General features: G+C 41.4%; 1 protein-coding gene across 2 annotated transcripts in view; it reads right to left on the bottom strand.

The window, feature by feature from the left end:
• Window positions 1-7,300: 7,300 nt before the first annotated feature.
• The window catches only part of CLIC6 (CLIC family member 6), a 30,630-nt gene continuing 17,896 nt past the window's right edge, over window positions 7,301-20,034 (bottom strand). The window contains exons 2-7 of one of the 2 annotated variants that reach the window (XR_014789108.1): window positions 17,425-17,534; window positions 15,456-15,581; window positions 14,147-14,253; window positions 10,895-11,076; window positions 7,434-10,384; window positions 7,301-7,378 (exon numbers count right to left, since the gene is read on the bottom strand). Coding sequence is in view for 1 of the 2 variants with exons in the window: in XM_084843680.1 (XP_084699806.1) it covers window positions 10,223-10,384; window positions 10,895-11,076; window positions 14,147-14,253; window positions 15,456-15,581; window positions 17,425-17,534 (687 nt within the window). In the remaining variant the exon portion in view is untranslated. Of the gene's footprint in view, window positions 10,385-10,894; window positions 11,077-14,146; window positions 14,254-15,455; window positions 15,582-17,424; window positions 17,535-20,034 lie in introns of both variants that reach the window. The other variant, XM_084843680.1, reaches the window with a different exon arrangement.

Here is a 20,034-nt window from a genome sequence, read left to right as displayed (position 1 = left end):
TCTTGTTGTCCCTTTGTCTAGTCTGTATAATGGGAATAACAACAACAACAACAACAACAACAACAGATTAATTGGCCTTATTTGCCTTACATACATGTTTCAATTATTCATGGTCCTTGCATAACAAAGTGAATTGAAATAATATATATAATATAATAATTGAATAATAATTATAATAATATAATATGTATAATGATATAATATGTATCAAATACTAGAATGCATCATGTTTTGACATATTTGGACATAGGCAAAATTCAAAGCATATCTAACATTAAAATGACAGATTGCAATGATTGTTTAACAATTGATGTGTACTGTATCTGAGAGAGAGAGAGAAAAGAGTTAAAGCATTATAGCACTGTATATTTATATTTTGTTGAGAACTAATTCCATAGTTCCATATTTAAATGTTAAAAGGCACGCTGAAATTATAAAGGTACAAGGGCAACTTTAGTTAAATATTTATGTATGATTCTTTATCAAACTACTCCCGTGCTAACATAAGAACGCAAAAGCAAGAGAAGTCCATGTTCACTTAATTGGGGAACAGAAAATGTACAAACACATTGCTGTGTGCAGACTTATCTGAAGAGTTGATGGTAACTCTATTGCTGTGATACTGGATGCCTTGAAAGGAAGAATGTGACTCTGTGTGCACTGACCACTCTTCTAAATCACACTAATTGTAAGGGTTGGCATGGGATGCAGCAATGAATGCAGCTTATCTGCAAAGGGTATAAAGTCAAGGCAACAAAGCTGTTCAGGTAAACATAAGGCCAAATAAAAGAGGGATTTTCAGCTTTGTTAGGTTGAGCCTAGATGAGGTCAGAGTGCCAAAGCATCATTAATTTCAAGTTAAAGGCACCAATGATCCAAATGCTAGAATTAGAGTTGCTTCCAAAGTTTCTCCTAAATTGATATTCATTGTGTGTTTGGGGTTCCTCAAGTAAAGCATCCAAGACCTTTCAACAAAAAATTTTCACACATCCCTAAAACGAATGTTGATGCTTCTTCTCAGGGGAAGCATCTAAGAAGTGTTGAGGGAACCCGAAGAGTTTCTATAAAACTAACGTTTCCCAAGGGGATTTTACATATTTGAGTTATAATATAGATTCAAGTTCCAAGAAAAATGCTTTGTTCTGTCAAAGTCTCCATGTAACTGTGTAAAATTGTGGGTTATCATGAATGAAGCAGCATGCAGGTGTACGCTGTCTGATCCCTTCGGCTACAAGCAATAGTGGCTAAACAACCCATGGACCTTCTGGCTGTGGTTTGTTTAGGGTTATGTGCAAACAGGGAACTGTGGCTTGTCTTTCCTCTGACAAGCCAGAGTCATAACCCAACAGGAAACCATGGGTTATGACTCTGGCTTGTTGAGGAAGACACAAACCAAAGTTCCTGGTTTGATTCCAGTTTTATAGTTATTTTCCATCACAATAAAATATGGCCACTTTTGCAGTCCCAGTTAATTTGAATGGTAAATAAAATAACCAAAGAGACTCGAATTGAGGACTATCTTCTATCTTGCTATCACTTCAATTTCTTTGCTTTAATAGTTAAAGCAACTATCCTTAATACTCACCTTTGCCCAGCCATATAGACATATAATTAATTCATCTGGGACTAAGGTGCATATATCTGCCTATGAGGTTGTGTCTCTTACTTGGACATTAATATCTATTGAAATAAATAAAAATTAGTTCCAAATAATGAGCTGGATCCAGGCTAAGTAAGATGTACTTAGTTCCCACTGAAATCAACACTCTAACCCTGGAGTCCCTAACATGATGGCTGTGGATATGTGTGTTATAAAGTGGTAACAGCACTTTGAAATATCTGCTAAATAATTTTCCCATTTGTGTTTCAGCTTATGCCAAAATATTTGGAAAGACAATCAAAAAGGTAAGAAATGACTAGCTTAAAAAAAAAAAAAAACCCTCCTACCAATATTTCCATATCCAGGGTAATTGTTCTCTTTTATCAGGGTGATCTTTAAAGACTGATTCCCCAATACAGATCTCCCTGTGAGGTCCCTTGCAGACATGGAGCACCTGTGAATATGGGCTGTTTAAGGAGGGCTAACCTTGAGCATAAGCATGCAAAGGATGTACTTAGAGCAGCCCCCTCATTGAACTGAATGGAACAGACCTTGTGGGAGATGAGCACAAGATCTGAAGAAGAAGAAGAAGAAGAAGAAGAAGAAGAAGAAGAAGAAGAAGAAGAAGAAGAAGAAGAAGAAGAAGAAACCACTGGATCAAGAATGATTTTTAAACTTTTCTTTCTGGTTCCCATTTCTGCATTTTAGGTGTAACTTTAAACCACATTTTCTTCTTGTGTGCTTTATTCTGGACAGGATGGGTTAGATGGTCAGTCTGGTCCTCCTTTCTCTCAACAAGAAGGTGTTGCTAAACCAGACGAAGATCTCCTGAAGATAAATCCTTTAAGTGGGAAAAACTTCAGGAAAGCAGCACCACAGTCTTCCAAAAAATCAAAGAAAAGAGGTGTGTCTGCCTGCAGGGAAACTGTGTTCCTTTCTGCATTTGACAGTGCCAGTTTGATACCTAAAGCACCGGAGACATGAATTAAAATCCAGTTATGCCATGATCCAGCTCTTTTGTGTATGGAGGGCAGGAGGCTGAGGCTTCTTGCTAGACTAGAGCTATTGATCTTGGGAATTACCATTGTGTCCCAGATGGCGTCGCACTAAAACACTGGCAACAAGAAGCACTACTGCAGTGGTGGGCAACTTGTGGCCCTCCAGATGTTTTGGCCTACAACTCCCAGGATCCCTCAGCTTTGGCTGTGCTGGCTAGGGCTGATGGGAGCTGTATGCCAAAAATCTGGAGGGCCACAAGTTGCCCATCCCTGCACTACTGGAAGGCTGATGGGGGTGGGAGATGGAGCTCAGGTGGCTTTGAATTGGTCAGTGAAAACGCTACGGTTAACCCCGTTGGATGCAAAATCCATATTAGGGCAATATCAGGCCAACTCAAAGGTCACAAAAATGTGCATGATAGCAGACAATAAGTCCTAATCAGTTGCAAACAGATCTATAAAGATAAATTAAAGCAGTTCTAAATACAGAGACTAGGCGACAATATAAATCAGGGCCGGCATCAAGGGTAGGCATGGTCGGGCACCTGCCAAGGGCCCATACCACACTAGGGGCCCACTGACAACAGCTTCCTTGACTTGCTCCTCCTCTTCACCATTTCAGCTTGCTTCTTCAGCTGCCTCTCACTCTGGCCCATATAATGAGGGTAGTGAGAAGAGCTGTGGATGCTACTGCCTGCTTGCTCACTGGCTCTCTGCCTGTCAAGCAAGCAAGTGGGAGCAATGATGAGAAAGAAGATGAGGAGCAATAGCAGCTGGTGACAATGGAGGTGAGATGGTAGACTCACTGAGGGAGAACCATTGAGGGTGTCTTGCCTAAGAGCCCTCCAAAACCTGGAACAGGTGCTGAACAGTTGTGGGAGAACATGGGGAAGAGAAGAGGGGTGGAAAGGCTAAGTAGATGTTGAATTCAAGATATCTTCATAGTCAGGTCTTACGGTGAAATGTGGGAGGAGCTTGCAGACATTCAAATTAGGCACCTCTACCAGGTGCTGACTCCAGGTTGCAATTTGCTTGTAGGACTGCTGGTGTGAAGCAAGAAACAAACAATGGTTGATCTTCCTTATAGGAGAATGCATGTAATAAGTTGTAGTGCAGTATGTTATGGCCCTATATGTAAGGGAATTAGAAAAATGTGAAATATTGACAAAATGGGGGGGGGGAATGGGGAGGATAGTTTGTGGTGAACCAAACCTAAGGTATGCTCAGAATACACTAAGACCAACATTAGAGAGCAGTTCTTATGAATCATGTTTTAACTATTTTGTTAAAATGCCGTTTGTTCTTTTCCAGCCTGCTTTTGGAAATATTGTGTGCAAAGCAAATAGTTTTTTAATACGTCAGACCAATGAACCATTCAGGTGAATAAGGAATTCAAGCCTGACAATGAAATCTTCAAAATCTGAAGACTTTTTCCAGAGTGAAGATTCAGCAGGGATTAGCGAAAATAACTCTTTGACCATATTTGCCTTGCGCACATATGTATTTAAAAGATTTGTGTTACTATTTAAGACTCATGTCAGTTATTTTTTATTTACAATAATAATATAATAAAAATTTTATAAGCAATGTTCCGTAAATGGAATACCTACAGGAATAAGCAGAGGGATATTTGTGGGTAATATTAGGACTCTTAGACTACATTTAGGAGGAAAGGTACATGGTAAGCAATCCTGTTTCTTCTAATTATACATGAAAAGGTGTGCCATATACTTTTCCAGGATTGAGATTCCAAAGATGCTGTGAAACTTTCCTAGCATGTCCACTTGCTCCAATGGAATGATGAAGATATCAGAAGCAATCTCATGTACATGAATGCCACTTTTCTCTGTTCTTCCCTTGATCCACAAAGCACTTTCAGAGGATACTGAAACAAATAATTTCAGACAAAGGAAATCTAAGAGAAAGTAGTACCAACACTAGAGCTGGACTATAGATTTGGTGGCCTGTATGCTGAATTCTTACTCCACCCCTAATCAGCCACAACTTGTGATTGGCAAATTTCCCTCAGCTTGATTTGGAATTGGGCTCAGCAAAAAGAAGCTGTTTTTCTGTGCTCAGTTCCAAAATTTGAACCCTTTCCAATGACATGATTGATGCAATGGGGTCCAAATCCTGCCCCCATCCTTCCCACTTATTTGGCAGTAGCAACTGTAGGGACTGAGAAGTCTAAAACAAAAGGTCTCTGAAAGGCCTATCAGCCTCCTTCTCTGGTACTTAGAATGTTGCAATGGCAGCATCCTATATGCCAAGAGCCTTGAGAAATATAGTTTTCTGTAGTGTCTTAATATGGACAACAGGCACCTGGAAATTATGCTTACCAAGTTTCTTGTGCCTGAGATGGCACTGAATATTCACATGACAGCAGTCCAGGTGTGAGGTTCCTGGGCACCTGATGCCCATACTAAGATTCAGTATTTGTGGAAAATTACATTTCTCTGGTGCCAGAAATGCTGCCATTCAGGATGCCAGGGACACACTCAGTTCACATGCTTGGCTTGAGAAGAAGTTCTGGAAAAATGCTGCTTGATTAGTAATGCAACCAAGAATTCCAGGCTAGATAATGACTTTAGTGACATCAGGAACCACAACCACAAGTCAGATGTAAGAAAATAAAGGATCAGCAGGGCAAGGAAGCTAATGCTATCTGCAGCAAACCAACCTTGCTGGGAGGTTGTGGGAAGGGGATCGGGGACAGAATCTTTCTAAAGACAAACAGTTGAGACAGAGTAAAGGAAACTGAGCAATGATAGAGGTGAAGGTGAGTTATCTTCCTTGGGTGGGTTGAAAGGTGTTTCTATCATTGCTGGCGGGACTGTCATTCCAGTCCAGCCCTGTAGGGGATCCCATGTGCACACCATTTCTTTACTCTCTCCTAGGTATGGCAGAGAATTTCTCCCCGAAACTTCGGGGGGCCGAGCGCCAACGTGTTCAGCCCCCCGAACAAGTTTCGGGGAGAAATTCTCCGCCCCCCCGCCCCCCCCCAGGACGGGGCTTACCTTTGCCGAATGTCCCTCCCGGCGGCGGGTCCGGCCGGCGGTTCGGCGGGTGTTCGTGCGGGGCGGGAGCGGCAGCCGGTCTTTCGACCGGCTGCCACCGCCACCATTCCAATAAAAGAAAAAAAAAACACCCCCGTGATAGGCTACATGACGATTAACGTAGCCTATCACAGCTAGATTTGCAAAGTCAGCTGTGACAGGCTACGTAAATCGTCACGTAGCCTATCATAGGTGACTTAAAAAAAAAAAAAAAGCCCGTACGGATAATGGCGGCCCCCATAGGGAACCGCCATTCCCATTCCTTATTTGGTTGCTGTAGTCTACGTAAAGATTTACGTAGACTACAGCAACCAAATAAGGAACGCGAATGGCGGCTCCCTATGGGGGCCGCCATTAGCGTACACGCTTTTTTTTTTTTTTAAGTCACCCGTGATAGGCTACGTGACGATTAACGTAGCCTATCACGGCTGACTTTGCAGATCTAGCCGTGATAGGCTACGTTAATCGTCACGTAGCCTATCATGGGGGCGTTTTTGTTTTTTTAAAAAAACTTTGGAGTTCGCAGCCGGGCGAGGCGGGAAGCCTCCCCCCCGGCCTGAATTTTGGCCGGGCGAGGCGGGAAGCCTCCCCCCCCGGCCTCCCCCCCACCGCGAACAAGCTTCGACGACAGGTAAGGGACTTTCGTCCACCCCTACTCTCTCCCTTGCTATTATTTCTTTGTGAAACCTTTGTGAAAGTCAGAGGCAGTGGGACTGTCATCATCGTAGAGTTTATTTACTCGGAATAGAGGGACTGCCAGTCAAGCTCCCAGTCTCCTGCTGGTCAGGGTCAGCCCGTCACTCCTCCATATCTCCCACATAATTAAAGTCAGTAATGCAATCATTAGAGAGGGGCCATAGCTCAGTGGTAAAGCACCTGCTTTGCATGCAGGCAATCCCAGGTTCAATCCCCAGCAGCTCCAGTAAGGGCTAGGAAAGAATCCTGCCTGGAACTCTGGAGAGCTGCTGCCAACCATTGTTGATGATACTGGGCTAGATGGACCAATGGTTTGACTCAGAATAAGGCAGCTTCCTATGTTCCTAATCCAAATGGTCTAGACAATGTGGAGAGAAACTCAATACACTGAACCAGAGTAATGATCTACCTGATCCAATACTAAGCAATCTAACATAGCAAGCACTTACGTCATAGTCACACCAGCACTCAGTAGCTTCTTGAGATGGCTGAAAGATGAGTGACAAAATATAAGGGGCACTGTGCCATGTTTTATACTATTTAATGGTATTTTTTAGTGACCAAGGGCATGATACAACCAGGGTGGCCAGGTGAAAAAGACGACAGAGTTCCTGTACCTTTAATGGCTGTGTAGAAGAGGGAATTTCAACAGGTGTAATTTGCATGCATGACAAGGTACACCTGCTGAAATTCTCTCTCTTCCACACAGCTATTAAAGCTGCAGAAGCCCTCTCCATTTCACTAGGACCCTTAAGCTACAGTTAGACACTTTTAAGTGTCATTGATTCCAATGTGAGAACATTAGGCAAATGTCTAATGCTTCCATTCAAATCAATGAAACAAAATTTTTACATTTGGCAGAGTTGTGTTTCTTGATTTTATCCCTTTCTCAAAGTGTACACTAGCATCAGTACATGCTTAAACTAAAATAAGCACAGAATAACATGTTTAAGTCAGAATTTGTATATTTTCTGTTCAAATTTGTAAGGCATATTAAATAACTACAATGATTTCATGTGTTTACATATCTATAGCCATAGCTATAGCTATAGCTATAGACAGAATTGTTATATGAGTTCTGACTATAACAATTAGTAGTATTTGTAACTTGAGCACTAAAATATCAAACCCTGCATTAAATCTTGGTATTGTGAAACAGCTTAAGGGGAGGGATCAGCATTGAACACCTTGTTAAAATTAATCACAAGAAATATGAAACAAGATATACAAAGAATATTTTCATGATTATACAGTGCAAGAAGTAGTATACCTTAAAAGTAAAAAAAAAAAAAATTACACTGTAGTAAAATTGGTAAGAAAAGCGGACAACTTGATATGAAATAGATTTCCTATTCTAAAATAAATTCAGTGTAGCAAATATACCGTTCAGCCAGTCATATAGCTATAAAGAGAAAATAGCTGTTTAATTTAATAAAGGAGATAATTCTTGGTAACCACAGTATAACCAATCACTTGGATTATGGTAGTTGATGTGGATCTTTCATTCTTTTATATGTTGAATATGAAGTAAACAAGCCAACCCCAAACAATGTGTTATGAAGCAGACTTGTTTAACTAACTAGTTTGTTTTAAAACACGATCTCTGGTTCGTACACGGCAACCCAGCTTTTGTGAAAAGTGAAACTAAGCTCTGGCAAAGTCATTCTCCCAGCCACACAGGAGAAAGAGAGAGGAGAGGAGAATGAGCAAGCCCAAGGCTCATGGCAACTTCTTTCTCCTTGTGCACACAGCGCTAAACCATGGTTTAGTGTTAAGTGCAAATCAGGCCAGTATTTTGCTACTAGGCAATGCATATTCTTCAGGGACCATCAAATGACTCCTGTTTCAGAAATGAGGATAAAGCCCCCCCCCCCCGTTCCTCAAAACTGAGCCACATTTGTGAATGTTATAAAACAGTGGGGTTAGCAAATAGGAAGAAACCCCATTTCAGTAGCTAGAGGAAACATTTTTTTCAGTTAGGCCTGGTTGATACGTCCATGTTTGTCACTTGATGACTGCAGCATGTGGAAATAAGCCATCATAGATGGCAACACCATGGCAGGACTTTCATATCACATTAAAACACGATGCTTTTCACTGTATCCATTTCGCAAACTGAGCTGTTTTGTTTGTTTGTTTTATTTATTTATTTATTGCATTTATATCCCGCCTTTTTTCCTCTTGCAAGGAACCCAAGGCGGCTTACATTATTCTCCTCCTCTCCATTTTTTCAAGTGTTGGTTAATTAAGTGATTTGCATGCATGTGTTCATCTGCCCTCAGTCTGTGATCTTCAAAATGCCCCACTAATGAAACACCTCATTAACTTTGAGCTAGTTTGAAAATTACATGCCTTGGATCATCAGGATGGGATAACAGTTATGAAATATACAGCCTCTACAGAGGTAAATCTGGTAAAGAATCCAGAGGTTGTTCAATTTTTTCAACTGAGAGATGGAGAAATTCTGGAACGATAGAATGCGTTTCTAATACAAATTGACCCACCCCTTTGATTTGTATTCAATAATATAATTTGTTGCTTTTCGTTATTTATTGTACGTAAGCCAGTGTAGAGGTATGCTGTGAACAGGTGTTTGGGGGAGGGGGGGGGTCACATGCATCTTCAAAGAGAAATGAGCTGATTTCTTCTTTAAAAGATTTCAGTCAATTACAAATTTGGCAATAGTTCTGAAATAAAACGAAAATTGTGACACCTATGACTATGAGAAAGAGGAATCTGTTACCCCCATTCAAAATGTTTATGCTATCTGTTGTAGGCATAGCAAGAGGATTTATCAGTTCAGCTCCTGGGCCTGTTTGGATGTCACAGGCAACCACTGGAATATTTTCAGTAAGCATGCAATATAAGTTTCCCTCACCAGTAAATAGCCATCACTACAGCCAACATCTGGAATTAGAAGTAGGAGCTTTGAGGACAGAGGGCCTGGCCTGCAGGTAACTTTAGTCCCTGGGATGACTCTTTTTAGAAATCAACCACCGCATTGTAATATTGCTACAGTGCCATGTTTTGAGATATTGTACTACCATCATTGGCTGTATGCCCCATCTTAAGAGGGGCCGATGCAGCAAATCATAGGGCTATAAGCCACATGATATGTAAACAGATGTCTGCAGCATGTCAACCATAATGTTTGAAGGGGTCTAGAAGCATATGATAAACACATGCCTAAGGGCTACTATTCCTGGCTGAGATTCAATGGATGGCACATACGGTCTGTGAATTATATAAAGAGGCTCTGACCCTGAAAATACTATAGTCCACATTTATTAAAATCCATAGATATTCTCCCACTGAGTTCCGCAGAAGATGGACTTTATCAAACCATCTCAATCTTGACTGACTGACTGATGTATAGAAATGGATTTTTGCATACAGATCTGCTGTGGTTGGTGCTCAAAGGCTGCTGAATCTGAACAGACAGACAAAAATGATGGCTACAATAATACATATTACATGTAAAATAGCATGTATTGCTTCATTCAGATTCTTTTATAGCAGCTTTTTCACGTGAGTTCAAAGTGCAGTAACATATCTTTAACCATTTATCAAAAGTTTAAAAACTGCAATTACTATGTAATCTAGATTCTAATATTGCTGCAAATGTTTGAGTTTGATCCATTGCTCAAACATAATACCCATAAGATGTGTGTATATATGCACAAATTGGCAAGGTAACATATATACAATTATACATGAATAAGTAGATCAATAAAATAATTAAGTCAGGAGGATTGGTCAGTTTCAGAACATAAAACCTTGATGCTGAGTGGACTCTTCATTTTGCTCTCAGATTTTTTTTCCTCTTTGTTATCAAACTCACTGAAGAAATATAGAAATAGAAGATTCTTGACTTATTTCATTCTTTTTGCAACATCCAAATAAGCAAACTCTATTTCCCGATCTGCAGGACAAGTATTTGTGAACTCATCTCTAGAGTACGCATTGTTCAAATACCGCCAGATTCCAGTCATTTCAGATGGAAATTCAAAATTTCTATATTTCTTTGCCACAACCTTTAGAAAAAAGAGATAAAGGAGGAAATAATTAGATACATGACATGAGTAATCAATAAAATACTTAATTTTCTCCAGTTTTCATTAAGTTACTGAAAGATAGGCAATTATCTTTAAGAAGACACTAAGTAGTCATTTTAAGGAAACATGTTCTGAAGAAGGGGGAAGTTCACAATTTCTGGCACATTCCATTTTCATTCGATATTTGGCCTGAACCTAAAGGGAAAGGACAGGATACAAAGTTTTTAAAAAGTAAATAAAAATGCCTCATATATTAAATTTGATATAAATCTGGGTAGAAATTAAGACCTTCTGGAAATTACTTACCCGAAAAATTGGCATAAATACTGCACTGCACTGAAGTACATATAAACCAAGCTGCAATATCTGCAGCATATCTGCAGTATCACCACAAAGCAAAAAGTATAGGAATTATTATTCCACACATTTTATTGCCTACCCTTCTAGTGCAAGGGGAGGAAAGCACAATGAAGAGAAGAAAAGCCAGACCTTGATGATATGGAGCTTTGGCAAGAGATTGCAATCTGCTAACGTGAGTTCATCACCATCTAAGAATTTCCTTGAGGAAACAGTGAGTTCTTCAGTGCTATAGGCATCAATTTCTTCAGGCAAGGGGGTATTTAAGTAGTTATTCAGTTTCCTTAAAGCCTTAAGCAACGTTTTTTCCAAATCTAGAATCAAAGAAAAATGGATAATAGAATATCATTCCTATTAAGAGTGTTGTTGTGATTATTATGTAGCCAGAATGACACCACTGAGGGAGAAGATGGAGGTATCAACATGCTTGGGAAACCCTGAGGTTGGCAGCAGTGGAAAGATCTTGAGAAAATAAACTCGTTTGGGGTATGCCCCCAATGGCAAGACTGCACATGTGTGGATGAAAGGGCAGGGGGAAGGAGCAGAGATTGAATCCAGAAGTGGAGGGCCACTCAGCCAAGCAGCCCACTCAGAGCATTAGCTAGATTCAAAAGGGCTTTCTACACGAGTCATTTGTCATGCGCTCATCATTCCCTATTCACAGTTGTTTACGACGATGTCATGACCCCCAGTTTCACTTCTAACAAGTACTTTTGGCAAGTCTTTTTAGAGCAGGGAAAATGCAGCATGGAGAGTGCAATCCTATGGGGATAGCTGGCCGCCTCCAAACTCCACCTCCGACTATCCAATGCAGGGCGGGTGAAGCGCAGAGGGGATCTTCTCCTCCATACTCCGGCTGCCCTGCTAGATGGCTGATTTCGGCTGGAGCAGGGCAGGGGAGGCTGGACGGTGCATAGGAAGTATTATAACAGCGTTTCTGCAGTCCCCTCCCTGCCCCAGGAACACCCCTTTTTTGGCTGCTCTGCACTGCTCTTATGAGCGCAGAACTGTCAGGAATGCCTCTGTTGCCTTCTGACTCCTCCAATAGCCAGAATCAACACCCAGACAAAAGGGTTGCTTTCCAAGGCTTTATTTCCATTCAACCTAATGAAGCTTACAAATGCTAATTGCCTGAGACTCAGAGGAAATACAAAGGAACAGCCTACCAGGGGTTTCTAAGAGTTAGGACGTCAGTTGGTCTCCATTTGGAGAAAAGCGTGGCAACTCTCTGAACTTAAGGAGTAGGAGGGAAAGTCTCCCCCTCTCCCGTGGGGCCTCGGGGTGCAACTGTTGATGTTGAGCCAACTGGGCTGAGCGCCTCAGCTCAGCTCCTGCAACCTCTTGCTTGTGCCTGCACCTGGCGTCTAAAAGCTCAAGTTGTCCCTCCCTTTCCCTGCCAGGGTCACTGTCGCTCCCAGGGCTCCCCCTCCTGCTGTGCCTCTGAAACCTGAGAGGGTTCCTCTCCCACTGATTCTATCTCCTCCTCAGAATCAGAGCTGCTTTGGGACTCTACAGGCTCAGATCCAACCCTGACAAGAGCCAGGGATGAACCGCACCACCTACGTAGTGGTAGGGGAGGGGAAGGGAGTCGGGTTTCTGGGAACTGAGCTTGGAGCACTACCTCCAAGCTTGGTTCCCAGAAACTGAAAAATCCTATGGCTATCTAGACACTCTCTAGCAGCCATAGGATTGCATCCTGAATTGTGAAAATAAAAGAAACTGCTTTTTTCACTTGTGTATTTCTACTATTTCACTATTCCACAGTGTGCTGTGTGACTGTTACACATACTTTGGGTGTTCTAGTGTGTAGTGTGCAGCAGGCACTACATCAGTGTACACTTTAATCTATTCATCTACTCTATCAAGGATGAAGCAGGAGTATAGGAAAGCTTGTGTTTCCCCCAAGGCAGTTTCTGGAAACAGCAGAGGTAGCAGAGGTGGCAAGGGCAGTTTTCCCCTCCCAATGAGAGGGCTCTACCCTTAAAGGCAGCCTAGAAATATATATATATATATATATATATATATATATATATATATATCATTTTAAATACAGAAAATAAAGAAAAAAAATTAAAAAATCCCCTCCTTAAAAAAGTTCAAATGTCAAAAGTGCCTTACACAAAACCTCCACACCTATTTGTCTGAAATCTGGCAGAAGGAGCGACTAGGCTGGCCAGTATTATCCAATTCTGCAAGTAAGTCAAAATGTTACAGCCATTTGTTGATTTCACCATTACAGTTAAAAGAGAAGACATCCAAAACTTTGGGAGGAACCTGAAATGAGGTTCTGCCTCAGATCCAGTCTGAAGCACAATGTGTATCCATGGCTCTGAGCTGAAGTGGCCCCCTATCCTAACAAATGAGGCAGCTCCTGAAACTCTTTTTTTCCCTGTGTAGAGGCCTACTAAGCAGCTTACAAAAGATAACACAAAGTGACTTACAATGGGCTATATCACTTATGTAACACTAATTATGCTAATAATCTTCTATATTAACAACCCATACCAGTGCAAGTCTGTTTGTTTTCTTCTCCTGAACTGTTTTGCCAGTGTGAGCAGGTGAGGTACCATTGGGAAACAGAAGGAGGAGAAGGAAACACACTGTGATTAGGGAACCTGCAACTTTCATCAACTCATTCAACCCCACCCCAAATGTCCCTTCCCCTACGAACTATAGGGGAATATCACTGCTTTCCCCTCCTTTAGGGAACCATCTGTATCTTTATGACTCCAGCCGGTGTTGTACCAATCCCCATCTCCATCTCATACATATTTGCATGCCTTGCAATAAACATATGGGAAGAGATACAAACTGCACAAAGTGGTGAACAGCCATGGGCATGTCAGTAGTTTGCTTACTAAGACTCACCATTTTGAACATATTACTCCAGTACTGTGTCAATACACAGGTTGCCAGTCTATCTGAAGCAGCACCTTTTTCCATATGTTCCTGCCTGATTGGTAAAATCATCTCCAGAAGCTCATCTCTGGATGCCATCACCCACGTTAAAAGTTTTTTAAAATTTAGCAAACACATCATTTCCTGCGACGGATGGCTACTAGGCAAAGAGCCCTCTCTGTAGTGGCCCCCTGTCTGTGAAATGCCCATTCCAGGGAGATCTGCCTGGCATCTTCACTGTATATGTTTAGACACCAGATTAAGACCTTCCTTAATCTTCCAGCAGGCATTTCATTTCTAATCTGGTGGTCTGAATTAAGCTTTATCATCATTGTTGTATTTGTTTTGGTTGTTGCATTGGGTTTGTTGTTTTTATTATTGTAAGACAACCGGCCAGTTGGGTGGTATATACATTTAATTAATCAAAAATATATATACAGTACATAAATAGTTAACAGTAATTATACGAAGTTTGTAAGTACATACTTTCATTGGCATCTTTCCTTGCATTTTTTATGTATGCAGAAAATTTAGCAAACACATCATTTCCTGCAGAGTAAGATTCCAGATGAACTGGTGCAAGTTTGGGATATCTGTAGAATTCAAGACGTAAGAATTTAATACCAACAAATTATTTATCAACATTTTACATTTATCAACATTCAGGAAGACTCCTGAATGGATCTCATCTTTCTGTAAGACTCAGCTGCGTCAATTATAACCCTTAACCAAAGAGTAACCACTTTAACCATCCTTCACTCACCTGGTGCCCTCCAGTTGTCTTAGACTGCAACTCCCAGCATCCCTCCAGTTATCCCCTCCCAGCCATGAGCGAATGCTGAGAGTTGTAGTCCAACACATCTGGAGGACACCAAGTTGGTCAAGGCTGACCTTACTTAGCCTTCTTTATGGCTGGATCTACACACCACCCGCCTTTCACACTACGCAGTAGCTGCCTCGAATTGGAACCGGAATTTCCCACTTCCGTGCTCCCGCTTTCAATACCCTAATATCCTGGTATTTCCCCTTAATGTGCTCTGATTTTCCACCTTCGCTACCATATCTTGCTGTAGTCCCCTCCCCCGCCTGCCCATATGCAGCGGTGTTTGTATTTCCCTCCTGTCCAATCACAGCTCTCGACGGCCCCATGTCTTCTTCCGGCTACCGATCGCATAGTTTCCTCAGCAGCCCCCGTTTCCTCAGCAACAAGCAAAGGGCTGGATGTGTGCACGCTTGTCTGATCTTGGGAGCTAAGCGGGGTTGGTCTACAACTTCTAAGCTTTGAAGATCATGCCTCAATTAGAAAAAAAAACATCGCGGAGAAGCCCCGATTCTGCGAGGATAACGCCTTAATTTTTTTAAAAAACATCCAGAGTGGGGGATAGGAGGGGGTAAAACGTAGACTCATTTGAAGGGATACAACAACCCCCTGCTCAAAGCAGGAAGCCTGATTCCCAGGCAGTCACCCACCCAACTACTGACCGAGGCCGACCCTGCTTAGCATCCAAGATCAGACAAGTGCGCGCAGGAAAACAGCACAGCACTCGAGTGTGAACTGAGCTTGCGCATTCGATGAAGCACTGCAACAGGGAAAATGGGTGAGTGTGAATAATCACGTTTTAATGCGAGAGCATTTAACCCGACGGGTAACCGAATTCATTGCAACAGCGGGCACAACGTAGATCGGCCCTATGCCATGGTCTCATAACACCCAATGGCCTAAGAGAACAGTCAACATATATTCTGTGTGACGTCAAACTGCTCCCATTGTATACAGCACTGCAGAGTACAATACCTTGGTGGTGCTAATTTTTCTTCTAGGAACTCCTCAATTTTATTCACATCTATTTTCACATCACCATCAAAAGTCATAAATGGAGGGTTTGTTCCTGGAGCTAACTTCTGTAAATCTGCAGGCTTCCTAGAAAGAGACAAACATCCATTTTGAGAAGGAACCTGTCCAACTGTGTACATTCTTCTATTTTTAGGTTAGCTAAGCTATCTGATTTGGCATTAAAAATATTGATTGCCTATATAACTGAGTAAGAGTGCAATCCTATGCATGCTTAGACAGAGAAAAGACCTACAACTCCCAGCATGCCACAGCCAGGAGTAAGTCCCATTGGACTCAATAAGGCTTACTTCTGAGAAGGCAAATTTAGAATTGCTCTGCACTTCATACCACTTAAAAATTATATTTGAGGGCATTAGATAGTCAGACATAGAGCAATCTGGAGAAGATCAAGTATGCTTAAATTCTCTTGAGCTTAATAAAATGATTAACTGAGAACTTAAATTGGTTTAAGTGGCCTTCTTAGCTTTGTTTTCCATGGATTGCATCCTGTGTGAGAAAAAATCAGTTTATGTCTCATGTTACCCCAATCCTCAAGGCATCCATGCAACCCCTGAAAACAGGGGCTGCCCTATTCTTCTCAATGCTGAGAAATGTTCTACATGTAGAGCATTCCTCAGTGCAGAAAGAAATGAGACAAACCCTGCTCATTCAGAGCTCAGTCCACCTCTGAAGCAAGTAGCCCTGGCCTACTTTCTTGAATACTGGGGCAAGTTCTGTATCTGGGGCAATAGCTAACTTGAAAAGAAGAGGGCAATTCCTGCTTACAGGCAGCTCCTAAACAACTCAGGACCAGATTAACTCAGAGAGGGTTAGAGAGTCTCGGAAAGACTCACCCATATGTCCCTGCTCAATCTTTGCAGTCCTCAGAAGGAACATTCCTGAGGGTGCCACATGCTCCTGAGTTTTGCCTCAGGAGCACTTGTAGTAGAACATTTAGTGTTTCAAGCACCCACCCTCTGAAACAGGGGTCCCCAATGTGGCACCCATGGGGTCCCCTTCATCCATCTCTTCACACAGGCTTTCCCTGAAGTGTGACCCAGCCAGCCATGGTAGAGTGTGCGGTTTGATTGCTGATTAATTTGTATTGTGTTGTTTTTATTGTTATATTTGTTGTTGTTTTAATGCCATTATATTTTATGTTCACTGCTTTGGTATCTCTGTGGAAAGCGGTATATACGTTTGGGAAATAAACAAACAAACAAAATGTGTAGGGTCCCAGTTCATCTCCATTCAAGGACCACTGGTGGCAGAGTTAGGACAGACTGTTGCCTGAGACTTTGAAGAGATGTGGCCGGTCAGGGATGACAGTACTGGGCTAGGTGGAGCGCTCATTTGACTCTGCTTCATATGTCCATATACGTTCAAATAGAGGCATAAATGAAAAATCGGGATGCAGAGAGACCTTTGGGTATGAAACAAAAAATAGGAGGTAAATGAGAGATGAGGAGAAATGCCTGGTGGTGATACAGGGAGAGAGTTCTGTGGATGGGGCCAGGAGAAAAAAAAAGAGGCAGCGGAGAAAGAAATTCTGAAAGATTTGTAATAGTGCAGAGACAGGAAAAGGCTATAGGATACAGAGAGGAAAATGAGGTTAGCAGCAAATGGGTTAAAGGAAAAAATCAAGTTAAAACTGTCACAAGATGCTTTCCCACTATTAAAGTAGCAATGTGGCTGAATCTAGACACAGCACTTTCACCGTTATCATACTGCAGTGATAACTATTGGCGCCCACTGGTGTCATGTGCACCAACAGTTATCATTATCACAGTACAACTGCTATGTGTAGATTCAGCCTTATAGTAAAAGTCTGTAAGTGGCTCTCAGAGTCATTTGAGTTGTCAGTTCCTGGTGTGCAGGCTTCCAAAGACATCATGTTTTTTATTTTAAAAGAGAGTGAACTATAACTCACCGTTTCAAATCCACAGTTGTAACATTAAAAATAACACCCTTTAGCCAGAGAATCATGAAGAGGCGCTGAGAAAATGGACAGTTTCCAATACATTCCCCATTGCTACCAGCCTACAACAAATAATATTATTTTTAATTAAACTGTTGACGAGAATGTGAAAATGATCAAATGTTATTGAGAAAATGCACAAAATTCAGGCCTGCAATAAGCAAATGCAATCTTATTGAAATAATTTGTTTCAGTGCAGTTTCTTTCCAGCCTTCTTCCAGTCAAAGTGATGAAACCAGAGTTGCTACCATTTTCCTTGTCAGGTACCTCTCTGCAGAAATAGAATGCATTGAATGGAAAGCAGAAATTCCACAAGTTATGTTTTACAGAGACCCTAAACAGAGACCCCCGAATACCCATACAGCCTTGAAAATCACGGTATGACTTTGGACCAGTCACTGTCTCAGTCTAATATACCTCACAGGGTTGTTGTGGGGATAAAAGGCAAGGGAGAACCATGCATGCCACCTTGAGCTGCTCAGAGGAAAGATGGGATATAAATACAATTTTAAGAAGTAAAAGCTGCATTTGCCTCATTTCTGTCAGTTGTGCATAGAAGCTTTTGTCAGAAACAAGTGGCAACCCCAGATGAATCTCATGTCATATAGTCTGAGGTTGTTTATAGTTTCATATTATCTGCTGTACTGATCCAGAGGATTTTGATCCAAGCTTTGAATTACAGTGTTTTGTAGAGTTCTTTTCAAAGCTGTAATTTCATCTTTACTTAACCCATAAATTAAAGTTCCAGTTTAATAACTGCAGTCCCAGCAACTCACCAGCTGCCATCAATGACCATTATAGTTGCAATAGCAAGGAACAAATTAAACAATGGTTGTTCTTCATTTATATCAGGGGAAGAAAACCTTCAGCCTGTGGATCTAATCCTGCCTGTGGAGTTTCCCAATCCCAATGTTGGGGAAGGCTGTCCTAAGAAGAAAACTTTAAGGATACTATATGAGATATGGCATCTTTTCTGTAGGAGTCAAGTATGAAAGGTCAGAAAATTGATCATGGAAGCATAATTGTCATTCCGGCTTTCTCCTTCCCAGCACTGCCTTGTAGCAGTTCCAAACACCAGCAGGCATACTTGGCTAATATGAATTTGAGTTTGACAAGGATGAGATGGATACACTTGTCAGCTTAAAAAAAAAAAAAAAAAAAGGTGATTTGAAAAGCCTGGGGCTGAATCTACACATAGCAGTTTTACCATTATCATACTGCAATGATAACTATCAGTGCACATGACACCAATGGCCACCAATAGTTATCACTGCAGTATGATAATGGTAAAACTGCTATGCGTAGATTCAGCCTTTGTCACTTTTGAATTACTATAACCATCAGCAATAATTACAAAGAGTTTCAAACAGTAATTTTACCATAAACAACTGTAAATTACGTATTTTACTACAAAGAATCTAAAAAGGTTTTCTATACTGTGTTGGATCCGGACTCTCCTCTCTGTGAATGGAAGGGCTCTTTCTATTCACAGAGGGCATGGAGAGACACAGCGGAGGCTCCCTGCTGGAGGAAGGGGGTAGGACAACAATTTTTGCTGGTTCTTCCTTCCTCCTGCAGGCCCTAGTGCCTTCTCTGACACTATTCAGGAGAGTCCCTTAACCCTCTGGAGAAGATTTTCAGGGGCATAGGGAGCTGCAGGGAAGAAGGTAAATTAGCAAAAATTCCACCTTTCACTTGTGGGAACATCCAGTTCACTGAGTTCCATTTCACGCAACTCTGAATGCAACCCACTATGTCTATATACTGACTTAAACTAATTTTAACACTTTTCAGAATTGTCATGGCATTGAAATAGAAATTTTGGGAATTGTAGCTGAAATAAGAATTTTCTCTTATACAGCCCTAGTTATATAGCCTATTAAAACAGCGAAAGGTGGTACTAAATCCTTCTTTTAAAAAAGTTGTATCTATTTTTTACAAACTATCTGATGTTCATTCCTTGTCAGGTTTAGCATTGCTATTCATATTACAGAAGTTTACAGAGTCAATTAAAAGTTACCAATAGTACCAATGCATTAAATACTTCTTCAAAATCAAGTTCCTGCTTGCTTTAGATATAAAGCAGTGATGGGGAACGTGTGGTCCTCCAGATATTGTTGGACTGCAATTCTCCTCACCCCTCACCATTGGCTATGCTGGCCAGGGCTGATGAGAGTTGCAGTCCACCAACATCTGGGGGGAACATGTTTCCCACCCCTGATTTAAAGGATGAAAATTTGGCTTGCTCTAATTCTTCTTGTTGGAGGTAAAAGAGATACAGGCAAAGTGCCGGCATGAATTCTCTATAGTCACCTTGGTGACTCAGAAAGTCAGAACCAGCAATCTCTCCCTTCCTTTCTGTGTAAACATCTATAAATAAAGCCAGATATACAGATGAAGAATGTGTTACCATGACAAATGCAGAAGCAAAGTAGACAATGGATTCATCAGTTAGGGTGCAATCCTATGCATGTTTAAACAGAAAAAAGTCTTACAACTCCCAGCATCTCCAGTCAGCATGGCTGGTTGGAGCATGCTGGGAACTGTAGGCCTTTTGTCTTT

This window comes from Heloderma suspectum, chromosome 3, assembly GCF_057233095.1.
Source record: "Heloderma suspectum isolate Gila_16-S chromosome 3, 16-S_ref, whole genome shotgun sequence".
Taxonomy (NCBI): Eukaryota; Metazoa; Chordata; class Lepidosauria; order Squamata; family Helodermatidae; genus Heloderma; species Heloderma suspectum.
This window is presented reverse-complemented; position numbering and strand designations above follow the sequence as displayed.